This window comes from Benincasa hispida, chromosome 2 (genome assembly GCF_009727055.1).
Source record: "Benincasa hispida cultivar B227 chromosome 2, ASM972705v1, whole genome shotgun sequence".
Lineage (NCBI taxonomy): Eukaryota > Viridiplantae > Streptophyta > Magnoliopsida > Cucurbitales > Cucurbitaceae > Benincasa > Benincasa hispida.
In genome coordinates this window covers 53067442-53082440 of record NC_052350.1, presented here as the reverse complement: position 1 = coordinate 53082440, position 14999 = coordinate 53067442, and the positions used below count along the sequence as shown (strand labels likewise).

The following is a 14999-nucleotide window of genomic DNA, read 5'->3' as shown; positions in this document are numbered from 1 at the left end:
TTATGTCTGATTCTAAGATATAAAATTGGATAGTTTCGAAATCTGGCGCAGGCGGCGATTAGCTGTTCCATTAGAGCGGCTTAACTGGAAAATCAACTTCTTTCATCTTCTTCTTCACCTCTTCTTCTTTCCCCATTCCATTTCTCTCTGTAAATTTTTCTAATCAATCAAAAGGGTTCAACAGTTTCGCTTCTTTTTGATCGCCTACGCTGCGAAGCTTCTGATTGCTTCACTGAAAACAGGGTATTTACCATTTTAGTGTTTAATCTCAAGTTCTCAAACCACTAATCCCATCATGACCGTCACTACATTTTGTGAATCCAGCCATTTTTTTAATCTGAAAACAGGCAATCACGATTACCCTTTTTTTAAATATCATATCATTTTATCCGATAATGGAATCAGCGACCCCACTTTCTCACTCCCTCTGTTTCCTTTTCTTGTTCGTAGTGATGCATTTGATCTGGCCAATTTTGACTTTGCCTTTTCTTCCCGTCAATGGTCGCAAGTGGGTTTGGTTATTTAATGGATACCCAGTCTTCCCATTTCGTATTGTGTTCATTTTTTGAGGCAGATTTGTTTCTTGCTTCTTCTGCTACTTTTCTTTCTGTGGGTTGCTTCAAATTTGAGTTTAGTGATCGGGGATGGAGAGTACTTTGAAGGAGATCGGCGATGGCGGCTCAGTGTTGGACTTGGACCCGAAAGCCACCGTTGGCGGTGGTGTTGAGGATATCTACGGAGAAGACTGTGCTACAGAGGAGCAGCTTGTTACTCCATGGACTTTCTCAGTTGCGAGGTAATCCAAGTTTGGATTTTGGGGTTTGGTTTAATTGCTTTCTTTTGCTTATTTTGGGTTTATTGTGCTAATTTGTATTCAAAGTCAGAGATACAACCGTTTGGTTTGACTGATTAACTACATACTCTTACTTTCATCTTTGTATTTTACTTAATCCCAACTTTTGGGAACTACTTATACTTGCTTTCTTTTTCGCTTTCATTTTGTGATGTTTTCATCTTTAGCATTTGTGATAGGGAATTATCATTGAATTCTTGAAATGGGTCATGAGGAGACTTTTGATTCTTCCTCTAGATTCTCATCAAGCTGGCCTTTGGATTCCTGAGATTCTTAGAATATTATTGTTCTCTTGTAAAATGGAGAATATTATTCATGAATCCTTTTGTTGTTACTGTCTGATATGATGCAGTGGCTATTCGTTGTTGAGGGATCCTCACCATAACAAGGGGTTGGCATTTACAGAGAAGGAAAGAGATGCTCATTATTTGCGGGGGCTTCTGCCACCTGCCATCGTTACTCAACAACTTCAGGTTGCTACTGCTGTCCCTTTTTTTTTTAAAAAAAAAAAAAAAAAAAATTGATCATGTTCTTAAAATACTTCTTGATAACCTTTTTCATTTGTGATATACCAGGAGAAGAAGTTGATGCAGAACATCAGGCAGTATCAACTTCCACTACAAAAATTTATTGCCATGATGGAACTTCAGGTTTGAAGACCTACCATTGCTCATTTACTTTGCTAATAATTTGTTTTGTTTCAACTTCACGTTCGATTACCTGAATAAGTGAAAAAGATCAAGCCATTGGCTCAACCATTTTCTTAGTGTTCAGTCATTGGTCATTTTTTCTCTCTTTTTATTCTAGGTATGGTTATCTTGTCTACTTCTATTTACATGTCAATTCTGATTTAGTAGAGCTTGTAATTTGGTGTACAGGAAAGAAATGAAAGGCTTTTTTACAAACTTCTTATTGACAACGTCGAAGAACTGCTTCCTGTCGTCTACACTCCCACAGTTGGTGAAGCTTGTCAGAAGTATGGAAGCATCTTTAGGCGTCCTCAGGGTCTTTACATCAGTTTGAAAGAGAAGTGAGGATGTTTTTTTTTTCTTTTGCTTTATATATTAATGAATTTCAAGGTTCTTTGCATCTTATAACATCGAGATGTGCAGGGGTAAGATTCTTGAAGTATTGAAGAACTGGCCCCAAAGGAGCATCCAAGTAATTGTGGTGACTGATGGTGAGCGTATTTTGGGTCTTGGTGATCTTGGTTGTCAGGTAATTCCTGAGGAAATATTCTCTGAATGAATTAGGCCTACTTAATAGCAGATCTACTGATCTTGATATGAATTTATTGAATGTTTTAGGGAATGGGAATTCCAGTTGGGAAACTTTCTTTATACACCGCACTTGGAGGAGTTCGTCCTTCTGCAGTAAGGATTTATTTGAAAAAGCAATTGCCTGTTCTTTTTTGTCAATAATAATGTAGTTGTGCTGCTTTTATGGAAAAATTTTCCGTACACTGCTGCATTTGGAATCATTAAACTCATTTAGTATAATTTAAAGCTTTGAAGGATATTCTTCTTTTCAGCTAATACCACATTTTCTTGATAGTGTTTGCCTATTACAATTGATGTTGGGACAAACAACGAGAAATTGTTGAATGATGAATTCTACATTGGGCTTAAACAGAGAAGAGCGACTGGAGAGGTTCGGAATGCATCTTTATCTTGCTTTTTTTCTGGTTTATTTATATTTGAGCTGTTATAGATTTGTGAGTTTATAATGAACTCAAGTATTTTGTCTGTGTTTGATGCAGGAGTACTATGAACTTCTAGATGAGTTTATGACTGCTGTTAAGCAGAATTATGGGGAAAAGGTTCTGGTTCAGGTCAGAACATAGTATATTTATAGTTATTGGTATCTGAAATTCAAACATTTCTGTACTCAGTGGTTCTAATTGAAACTTTCAGTTCGAAGATTTTGCAAACCACAATGCTTTTGAGCTGCTCGCCAAGTATCGCACAACTCATCTAGTCTTCAACGATGATATCCAGGTACTGGCCTACTGTGAAATATCAATTTGATATTCAGCATTTAGGAAGTAGTCAAGTTTTCTTATCCATACACTTTTTCTTGTTTCAGGGGACAGCAGCTGTCGTACTTGCTGGAGCTGTTTCTGCCCTCAAACTTATTGGTGGTACCTTGGCCGATCACACGTTCTTGTTCCTTGGTGCTGGGGAAGTAAGATCTCTCCTTCCATGCCTTCTTCCTTCCCTCTATTTCTGTAAACTCCTTTGTGCAAATGTTCTGGTTTTCCAGAGCACTATTATTATATCCTTTCATTCCCACTCCTTCACATCCATGTTCAAATTTTTTCTTACATATTTTTTTGGCATGGCTGCAGGCTGGAACTGGTATTGCAGAGCTTATAGCCCTTGAAGTATCAAAACAGGTAGGTACTTGTTAAGCTATATCAAACATAAATGGATTGCAAACAAAATTCGTAATCTATATTTCTTATATATATATAATTTTTCTTTTAGACAAATGCTCCAGTTGAGGAGACGCGCAAGAAGATTTGGCTTGTTGACTCAAAGGTGGTAGAAAGTTCGAGCTTATCAGAGAAGCATACTTATATATCTTGATAAGAATAGATAAAGAGAATGCTGTTCTTGTAGGGATTAATTGTCCACTCGCGTAAGGATTCACTTCAACACTTCAAGACGCCATGGGCTCATGAGCACGAACCTGTCGGCGATTTATTAAGTGCTGTCAAGGTGTGAACCATTCTCCTCTTGAGTTTCAATTACATTACATAATCTCATTATGGTTCCTTGTCGGCATAGTCCCTCGTTGCTTACCTATTTCTCACTATGCCAGGCAATTAAGCCAACAGTTTTGATTGGATCATCTGGAGTTGGTAGGACTTTTACAAAAGAAGTCATTGAGGCTGTGGCCTCCATCAATGAGGTTCTTTCTTCTCCCTCACTGATGCACTCATAAGTCACAAGCTCATAAACATATTACATACATGTTGAATTTGCAAATAGGATTAACTTGGCCAAACATATTTCCCCGTATTGTTGAGCAGAAACCTCTTATTATGGCTCTTTCCAACCCAACGTCACAATCTGAATGCACCGCTGAAGAGGCTTACACTTGGAGTGAGGTATATAACAAACACGACATTCTAAAGTGAAATATTTTTTTCTCTCTTTGCTTTCTTTTTCGACATTTGTACTTAATTTGCTTTTATATGCCAATGGAAGGGCCGTGCAATCTTTGCCAGTGGAAGTCCATTCGATCCATTTGAATACAACGGAAAGACCTTTGTCCCTGGCCAGGTTTTTCTTATTTATCATTATGTTGGATGATATACTCTTCTGTATCGTTTTCACATATCAAGAGCTGACATTTTGAACTCGTCAAATTTCAAATCAGTCCAACAATGCCTACATCTTCCCTGGATTCGGTTTGGGTGTCGTAATTTCTGGAGCAATTCGTGTGCACGACGACATGCTTCTGGCTGCCTGTAAGTAGGATTGGCTAATGAGCAATATACTTACATATATACATGCACACAAATATGTGCACACATTTAGTTAACTATTCTTATGATCAGTATCATTGAATTCGCACGATACAAAAGTTGTATCATGTGATTCAAGTTGAAATGAAGGGTAAATGATTCAGCTTGTGGATTTGAATAAAAAATAAGTAGTATCGTACGATTCTACAAATGTTGGGTCATGCCCTGAAATCAAATCTATGAACTGATGAGCTAGTTGATAACGACATGCTTTCTCAACTTTATTCTCAACAAGTATAATAACAAATGTTAAATCCTTAAATGATGGTATAATGAACAATTCTTATTTTGCCTTTCTAGCTGAAGCATTGGCTGCCCAAGTCTCTGACGAGAACTACGACAAGGGATTGATCTACCCACCCTTTACTAATATCCGAAAGATCTCGGCAAATATTGCAGCCAATGTTGCTGCCAAAGCATATGAACTTGGTGAGATGTTTTCTTTGATTATGTCGATATTCTTGTAGTTTTGAATACTTTTTGACATAATTTTAATACCTTTTCTCCCTTTCGTGTGCACTTCAGGCTTGGCAACCCGTCTCCCGCGCCCTGCAGATCTTGTCAAGTATGCTGAGAGCTGCATGTACAGCCCCGTCTACCGAACCTACCGATAAATGTAACAAGGTCTCATCGTGCTGGTCTGTATTTTAGAGCTTTTTATGGGAGCTATGTAATCCTTATAGTGTGTGCTTAAGAGAGAGCTTGAAGTCTTCCCAAAATCTTTACTTGTAATGATCTAATGTTGTAATGTTTTTCCTTCAGAAGTGAGAAGTAATTTTTTTTAATGGAATAAGCTTTTGTATCAAATCCCAGCTATTTCAATTCCTTCTAATTTCAGCTACACCACATTTTTAATTTGTTTAAACCTTTCATTTCTAGGCTTGTGGTTGGAAATGAATTTGAAAGAAGTCTTTCTTAAATTACAATTTTTTTTTTTTTTTGTATATTTAATAATATATAATTATTATATTATAAGTGCTTCAAGGAAAAAAAAAGATGAATCTAATTGGAAATTTTATGACTAAATAACAAGGACATTTATTTTACAATAGTTTTAAATTATTAAACTAATAGCAGTTTTTTAATAAACAATACTATTTAATACCTTGACACATGTCAGAAAATCTATATAGAGAACAATTTCCACAATGAAGACATGCTATCAACTAGCAAGCGATGTCATTAAAATAAATATTTGCTTACCATTTGGATGAAATAATTAAAATTAAAAAAGTTTTAACAAAAAATATTTATGAAAAGAGAAGTTCAGAAAAAGTGAAAGGCACTGCATAAAAATAAAATTTTGTTGTGAATTTGAAAAGCACAAATAGCAACAACGAAAAATACAGATATAGAGAAAATAAAATAATAAATATAAAAATAAATAAAACAACAAAAGATGAATTTCTTCACTTTCTCCAATCTTTTAGGATTGATCACCAATATGTATCTTTCAAAATCCAGCAAATACCACTATTTATAAGCCAATTTGACAAGTGAGAAGTGGATTTACATGGACATAATAGTGTGTAATCTTGAAAACACATGGACACTAATAATGGGTATCTACATTACACATAAATTTAAGATACTTATAATACTCCCCCTCCATTATATATGAACGTTAAAATCTTACTAGGAAAAAATCTATTGGGGAAAAATCCTAGTGAAGAAAGGAGTATATATTTCTAGGGGTAAAAGCACCGAAAACGACCCGACCGATCAAAACTAACTGAGTAAGAATGGTCGGTAGAGACTAGGGGTCGGTTGGTGGTTTTTAGTTTCCTGAAAAAAAATTTGAAAACTGACAACTGACTAACGGTATATATATATATATTATATTATATATTTGTTTTCTTAATTTTTTTTAAAAACATAAGTATAAAAGTAAGCCCATTACACCAACCCAAGCCTAAGCCTATTATTTAGTATTGATTTTTTTTTTTTTATGTTGCCTAATTTTCAAACCATTACATGATTTATTTAAATTTTTTCATAAAAAATGATTGATTTAAAATTTAAAAAGTTGTTAATTTTATTAACCTAATAATAACACATTATCAATTCATCTTTCCTTTTCATTCACCTTAGCTCCTCTAAAAAAATAAAATAATAAAAAAAGGACCAAACCGACAAAACTGACCGACCAACCCGACCGATGTACGGGCGACTTTCACACTTTTTTTGTCAGTTTTTGGTGTTGGTTTTCTCCCAAAATCGACACCGACTGACCTATGTACACCCTACATATTTCATATAATCTGATACTCTTAAAAAGTATATTTAGTCCCCCTCATGGAAACATTGAGATCTCCGAGTCGTCATATTCCAATGTTGTGCACTAGTCTTTCAAAAGTTGTGGTAGATAATGCCTTTGTAAATAAGTCTGTCAGGTTATCTTTCGAACAAATTTATTGTATAGTGATGTCGCTATTTTCTTCAAGACCATGAGTATAGAAAAGCTATGGTGAAATATTCTTTGTTCTATCTCCTTTAATATATCCCCATTTAATTTGGGATATGCATGCTTTGTTGTCTTCGTATAATATCGGTGAAAGATTTTTACTAAAAGACAAACCATATATTCAACGAATGTGCCGAGTCATTGATCTTAGCCATACACATTCTCGACTAGCCTTATCAATTGCAAGAATTTCAGCATGATTTGAGGAAGTGGTTGTTATGATCTGTTTCACCCATCGTCATAATATAACAGTTCCTCCACATGTGACCAGATAACTTGTTTGAGATCTAGATTTGTGTGGATCAGATATATATTCAGAATCTGCATAACCCCGATAGATCAATTTTTGATTTATTTGAATAAAACAAACTCATGTTTATTGTTTCTTGGAGATAACGGAGTATATGCTTAATTATGTTCTAATGTCTTTTTGTTAGAGAAGAACTATATCTTGCTAATAAATTTACTAAAAATGCAATATTCGATCTTGTATTATTAGCAAGATACATAAGTGTACCAATTACACTAAGATATGGTACTTCAGGACCAAGAAGTTTTTCATTATCATCTCGAGGTCGAAATATATCTTTCTTCACATCTAGTGAACGAACTTCCATTGGAATATTCAATGGATGTGCTTTGTTCATATAAAATCTTTTCAAAACTTTTTCTGTATAAGTTGACTGTGAACAAATATCTCATCTGCTAAATGCTTAATTTGTAAGCCCAGACAAAATTTTATTTTCCCGAGATCTTTCATCCCGAATTCTTTCTTAAGATATTCTATAGTTTTTTAAAGCTCTTCAGAAGTTCCAATTATATTTAAGTCATTAACATATATAGTTATAATAGTAAATCCTTATTGTGATTTCTTTATAAAAACACAAGGATATATTGGATTTTTTTGACATTCTTCTTTCAACAAATATCCACTCAGACGATTGTACCACATTCATCCTAATTTTTTCAAGCCATATAGTGATTTCTGTAACTTTATTGAGTACAATTCAAAAGAATTTGATTTATATGTTTCAGATACCTTAAGTCCTTCTATGTCGATTGCTTCTTTCTACTGAAGCCAAACTTTTCTACGTAGACATTCTTCAACAGATTTTGGTTCAGAATCCTCATTTCAGATATAATATCAAGAGCAACATTATACACAAAAATATTGTAAATGGCTACATGAGTTCGGTTCCATCTTTTCCTTGTCATGACATAGTTTATTGAAATCTCATTATTATCTTTATATATTCCACCTTTCTCATTAGTCATGTCATGATTTCTTAATGGGTATTTATATCCTCAACTATGTCTTCTTGACTATTAATTATTTTTCATTTTCAAGGACTTTTATCTTTGGAACCACTGGTCTACCACACTTCTGACGTGTTCCAAACTTATTAGTGACAACTTGCTGTGTTGGAATATCAATTTTCGATGGAATATTTGCAGCTAGTATATGTGACTTAGTTACTTTCTTTGCATCTATAAATGCATCTGATAACTAATTTGCTATATTTTGCAAATGAATTATCTTCTAAACTTCAAGTTCACGTTGATCTGTATGATGATCTAAATGTTGGAGTTACCAAGCAAACAAAATCATTAAGTACTCTAATTCATAAATTTTAGCAATTAAAAAAGTATGTTCATAACAGAAAATAAGGTTTTGAAAAGTTACATTTGAAGACCTTCTTCAATTCACGAATTCATCTCCAATCTTGACTCCAAAAGAGTAGTAGACCACCACTTGATCTTCCATACTATTCTCTAAGACCTTAAATTAAGCGGTGGACCGAAAATGAACTTGAATTTTGGGAAATTTTGGAGAATTTTTTGGATTTAACTAGAAAGAGATGAAGAAAGAGAACTTTTCTCCAGCAAAACCAACTCCAAAATTCCAGTATCTGGCCTCATTTTTCAGCAAAGCAAGTTGGTTTTTATTCAACTCACTCATGCAATAAGAATCCCTAGGATTTTGACACAAATCCCACTTAATTTTGAATGGAAAAATGAGTGTTTAATGTGGGAAAATCCTACTTAGGGTATTTTCCATTTTCTTATTGAATTCAAAAATAAAAAATTCAATTTAATTTTTGAAATCAAATTAAAAAAAATATGGAAAATAATAATATTAATTCAAAAAATAATATTTAACAATTAATTTTAAACAAAGTTAATTCTATTAATTAATTTTAAATAAATTAATTTCATATAATTAATTAAACAACTTTAATTAATTAAACTAATTTAATATTAAATATTAAATTAATTAAACACCATTTTTCCAACATGAATCCCTATTCATGTAAATAATAGTTAAATCACAACTATTACAATAATAATTAAAAAAAAAAACTCCTTCAAAGTGCTTCTGGTCTTCACGAACCGTCCCGAACTGGATCTCCAAAGCTCAAAAACAGGTTGAATCGGCCAAAATGGGGCTGAATCGGACCTCATTAATCCAAACCGATTAAACCGGTTCACTTGAATTGTCAGTCGGTTCGCACACTCAATATAGGCTGGGATGAGCAATGTTGCAATCCTCCATCCCAGTGTTGCAATGCCACGGGCTCTTGAAAAACAATGTTGCAACGCTGTGTGGCAATAGCTTCATTTTCAATTTTCTTCAGCTGACCTCTCTTGTTTCTTTTTTCAATTACAATCCAAAAACAACTCTATTGACTCTAACAAATTTACGGACTCATAATCACATATTAAGACACATAGACAAAGAGCCTATTACAACAATTAACACTTAATTGAAGAGAATTTTAATGTCAAAACTGAAATTATCCATATCAGTCACCATTCTCGTACAACCTATGAAAATCACCCACCAAGCTAAAAATACCACAAAATGAGTGCTTAAAGAGCCGACGCTGTTGAGCCAACCCTCACCCATGAAAATCTCAGAATAATCCCGAATAAACAGGAGTTCATAGTTAGATCATGATTAAGGTCAAATTACCTAGGTCATCGCTTTGAAATTGTCAGTCTTAAATAGTAAACAACATTAAAAAGTAAGAGTGACTTTATTTATTGATTTGGTCCTATACAAACTCTTTGCATAGGACGTCTCTGTTGGGATTGGTGTCCTAATTCTCCTGGCAGCCTCATAGTTTGTAAACATTTTTGTACACATTGTTATCAATAAAATAGGTGTTATTTTATAAGCATTTACTGAATCGAATAAACTAAGATCCATGGTTATTTCATGTAACTTAAGCATGTATGTGAGACATACAAGTGGATCATGTCTTAAGTAATAACCTAAATGGTCTAGTAGATGGATAAAGGAGAGAAACCTTATCCTGGTGACACTACAGATACGGCTTGCTTTGTAGATATTTACAAGTGTTAAAAAGTGCTACAAATGGTCTGATCCTGACCATTCATGTGGAGACTTAAGGAAATTGGACATGAGGATTTCTATGAGCAGCGGAAGGATCGTTCTAAATTTCAATAGTATTTGAACAACAACAATTATAATCACAAACGGAAACAACAGACTGTGCATACAACGAAATTACAACATGCTTTTCTACAGATCAAGGGATGGAATACACATACCTTTGAAGACTCATCTTCAACACCCTAGATCACGAACGCTCAAACAACACGCAAGACTGCAACACTCGAGCACTCGTTCATGATCGTTACACTGCACGATCACAATGAACTCGAACACAGTGATCTCCCATATCACGAACACATCGAACTCCACACGAACTCCACAACGACCTCCAAATAACCTCGACAGCGTCGAGTTGAATATGACACCACCACAAAGGTTACCTTGGTATTCTCGGTGTGAGAATCCAGAAGTGTGGGCTATGTGTGGACTTGGTTAGAGGAAGAGACCGGAGGAGAACAATCATGTAACGATTGAGCAAGTGGGAGATGAAAAAGTCTATCGTATAGACGATGCCCAATCATTTAATAAAAGCTATGCGATCGTTTAGCTCATCGGCTAGCTGAGTGTCTATCGTATAGAAACACTCCACGATCGTCTAGTCTCTCCAAGATGTCGTTTAGTAAATCGTATTTACTTAACAACCTTTTCGTGAGTAATTTCCTAGAATGGAAATCTCAAGACAACAATAACTAAATTTAGGAAAACATTTTTTCTTTTAACTCACGGTTACCATGAAACCACCAATAACCTCCCACTCAATTGGTTATTAGAGAAAAAGAGATAATTATCCAATAATTAATATTATTATAAATATATATGATAACCAACTTACCATACTATATTTATAACCTATAGTTTTAATATTTCATCTCATGAAACATATAAACCATAGCTCTTTTTCTATTCCATGGTTCTTAATATAAATCTCATTACATTAACCCCCCACTTGACGTATCTTATATACCATACCAATCATATCATATACAATTGAACTACCTCTTGTCAATTTGAACATTTCAAATCAACACCAAGAACTGATTCTCAACTTGAATCCATTGAGCTACCAAGGAGACTTTATGGACCTATAGCTCGAAGCTCCAATAGTATATGAATAACTGACCAAACTCTTTAGTCACGGGATCCACCATCCGTTAACTGCCAAGCACTCCACTAAAGACCGACAACTAAACTCTCCTTACTACAGATATATTATGTATCCATCTTAACCAATCAATAGCGCGATAACCTTTCACAGATAGCTCGTAAATACAACTGGGCCAATAACCATTATGCCCTTGTAGTTACATCTAACTCCTCAAGTACCACCGATCCCTCTAATGAACATAAGTCATAGTCCTACTATGACTGAGTCCTCTCTTTCAAAGAGAAGTTGTGGCCACTATGTTCAAGCCACGGAATCAGCCCTTAAGGGAGCAATCTATCTACTTATCCCTACTTCGGGGAAAGAGTGAATTCCATCTTGTGTAATTGAGTTCTCAGCTCTCAAATCAGACAAGTCCTCAAAAAGGTAGGCATGTTGAGTTGACAATCTGGCCACTCTCTCCATACTAATCAAAGGACCACCCTCAAAGGCAAGAGTTCCCAAAACACTCAGGATTGAGATCATATCACCTATGATCGTTTAGGTGAGATGTAAGTTTCCAGTATCAACAGTGTTATATACAGAAATGAATCATCTTGTGGTCTGGTCTTATACAAGCTCTTTGTATAGGACACTCCCGTTCACATGTCTCCATATGAATGGTTAGGATCTACCATCTGTAGTAGTTCATAACATTTGCAAACCTCTACAAAGCGAGCCGTATCCATAGTGTCACCAAGATTAGGTATCCCACCTTAATCCTTATACTACAGACCTATTTAGATTATCACTTAAGGCATGATCCACTTGTATATCTCATATACATGCTTAAGTTTACATACAATACTAGATAAAATAACTCTTATTTTATTCATAATAATGTGTATATATTACAAATAACGAGACTTCGGGAGAATTAGGACACCAATCCCAACAATCTCCCACTTGTCCTAATGCCTCAGGAGACTAATGTACAATACAAGATAAATATATGTACAATATACAATAAACTAGGGTATACCCCAACATCATCTCTCACTTGCCTTAGACAAGATGTCGCATGTTCCGCAGACTCAGACTCTCTAGGTGACCATCGAACACTTTAGCCGTGAGAGCCTTTGTAAAGGGATCAACAACGTTGTGCTCCGATGCGATCTTCATGATTATCACATCACCGTGATGCACAATCTCCTTGATCAAGTGGTATTTTTGCTCTATAAGCTTGCCTCAATGATGACTCCGAGGCTCCTTTGAATTTTCCACAACTCCTGTAACGACCCCACCCCCTAGGACTTAAGTTAGGCCGTTATTAAATACATGCATGCATGGAACTCAAAACGACACTCGGTTATGGCAAAATAAATGCTAATTAAATAAGGTAAGTTCAAAATACTTTCATTAAATTCAAATACTAAAACAATAGTAGGGTACCCATAAATTCATTAAAGGATAGTAAATGAGTCTTGAAAAATGATTCTTTAACAGTAAGTTTAACATCAAAAACTAAAAAGTTAAGAGGAAACATAAAGAAATAAACTCTAAATTTTCATGATGCGGAAGCGTAAAAACTTTTCCCAGTGGCTCGATCACGAATTTCGCTTGTCCATCGCCAGTGCATCTCTACCTTACATGAAATAAAAACATGAGGAAAGAATGAGTATAAAATACTCAATAGTAACCCCACTACTGGGGTCAGGCTGGGCATCTATGTCCTCTAGATACCCACCTCTGCGAAACATATAAATTGTTCTAGTCCTCATGGGACACATATGCACATGAAACAGAAGGAGGACTTGAGTCCTATGCCTACGTAATTAAGTATTGCCACTACTCTGGTGAATCGTGAAGGAGACACAAACTGGTGTGAATCCGAAGGAAACACAAACTGGTGAATTCCCGAAGGAAAACACAAACTGATGAATCTCCAAAGGAAACACAAACTGGTGAATCTTGAAGGAAACAAACTGTGTGAAACTCGAAGGAAACACAAACTGGTGATCCCGAAGGAAACATAAAACTGGTGAATCTCGAAGGAAATACAAAATCTAATGGGCATCTAACTAATCAGTAAAAAACATTGCACAATCTCAACATCATAAATCATTACTGTACGAATCTATGACATACATTATAAACCTCAATATCATGGCTCTATAGCATAACATATACCTCAAATTCATAGTTCTACAACATACATCTGTTATAACTCAACATCATCAGATCAAATACAACCATATGAAAGCACACACCATCTCATACTAGCATTCAAGTGTCTATTGTGCATAAATAAATAATTTCAGATCTCGTTTACCAGAACATACTTTGATCATATTATACTATCAGTTCTATTCATGCTAACATTTTGCCATAACGTACATTTATCATGCTAGCATACATCTAATGCTGGCCCGTGGGCAGTTCCAGTTAGTTAAGATTACTTACCTTGATATTAGGTCGAACCAAAAAGAAATTGAATCTTTGTGAAATTCCTGAATCCTTAATCAAGCCTAAACATAAACCAAGCTTTAAATTAATAATTACAGGTCAAATTCCAAACACCCAAATATTACAAAATATTTCCAGATTAACCTTACCTAGGTTATGGTCCAATTTGAATTCACCTTCCAAACCTCCAATTTTAAGCCCAAATAATTAGCAAACCAAACTCTTCTTCATCTTGAATGAATTCTTGAATCAACCCCTAAATCATAATTTTGAAATTAGGCTTACATGATTAAAGCTTGAATCAATACATACTTCACTACCAATGTCTCAAATAAATTATCCATATGTAGCTTCGTCAAAAAATCACTTCAAATGACTTTACCAAAATATTTCTCAATAACCAAAATTTAATCCACAGAGAGTAATCAAAGCATAAAACTTACCAAAACTCGCTAAAACAAACTCCAACTTCACTGAACAACATCTCAATACCTTCACAAACTTGAATCCAAAGTTGAAACACAATGGGTATCAACCAATTGATGCCAAAAGAAAATGAGTATTCAAGAATCAACCGAAAATAAACCTAAACGGCAGAAATCTTACCCAAATCAATAAATCCAGTGACGGCAAAAGCGAACGACGCTTGAGCAGTAGTGGACGGAGGTCATGAAGAAGAAATTGACGCGATGGCTTTGGGCGGCATCGGACGAGCTCACGAATATAAGGAAGAAAAGGGGGTGGGGTTTGACTTTTTATTAAAAAAAAACAATAATAATAATAAAAATAAAATGAAAAAAGGAAAGAAATATAATTACATTTAATTCCTTTCTGTTTTATACTATTAAATTCCTTTTTGTTTCAAAAGAAAATTAATTCCTACCATTTAATTTCCAATTTGAATAATTTCACGCCAACAGTTAAATTCCCGTACTTACACTTGAAGTCCAAAATTCCAAAAATGCCCTCCAACTAAAAACAATTACTGAAATTCCAAATAATAAAGTTACTAAAATTACATTATTACTAAAAAATGTGCGGGGTGTTACAGCCCCGCTGTTATCACAATAAAGAGTGACAGGAAAATTCATATTTGGAACAACTTCTAAATCTATAAGGAATTTCCTCAGCCAAATAGCCTTCTTAGCTGCTTCACAAGCGGCTACATATTTGGTTTCTATA

At 34.7% G+C, this 14999-nt stretch overlaps 1 protein-coding gene across 1 annotated transcript; it reads left to right on the top strand.

Moving 5' to 3' along the window:
• The first annotated feature begins 535 nt into the window (after nt 1-535).
• Nucleotides 536-5192, top strand: LOC120071791 (NADP-dependent malic enzyme). The gene is made up of 19 exons (XM_039024172.1): nt 536-796; nt 1206-1326; nt 1429-1503; nt 1732-1883; nt 1966-2071; nt 2161-2226; nt 2408-2503; nt 2613-2684; nt 2767-2850; nt 2939-3037; nt 3201-3248; nt 3340-3393; nt 3475-3573; nt 3677-3766; nt 3888-3965; nt 4066-4140; nt 4238-4328; nt 4686-4814; nt 4911-5192. Exons 1-19 carry the CDS (start codon nt 645-647, stop codon nt 4997-4999), a joined length of 1776 nt encoding a protein of 591 aa, XP_038880100.1. The 5' UTR covers nt 536-644; the 3' UTR covers nt 5000-5192.
• Nucleotides 5193-14999: the final 9807 nt, after the last annotated feature.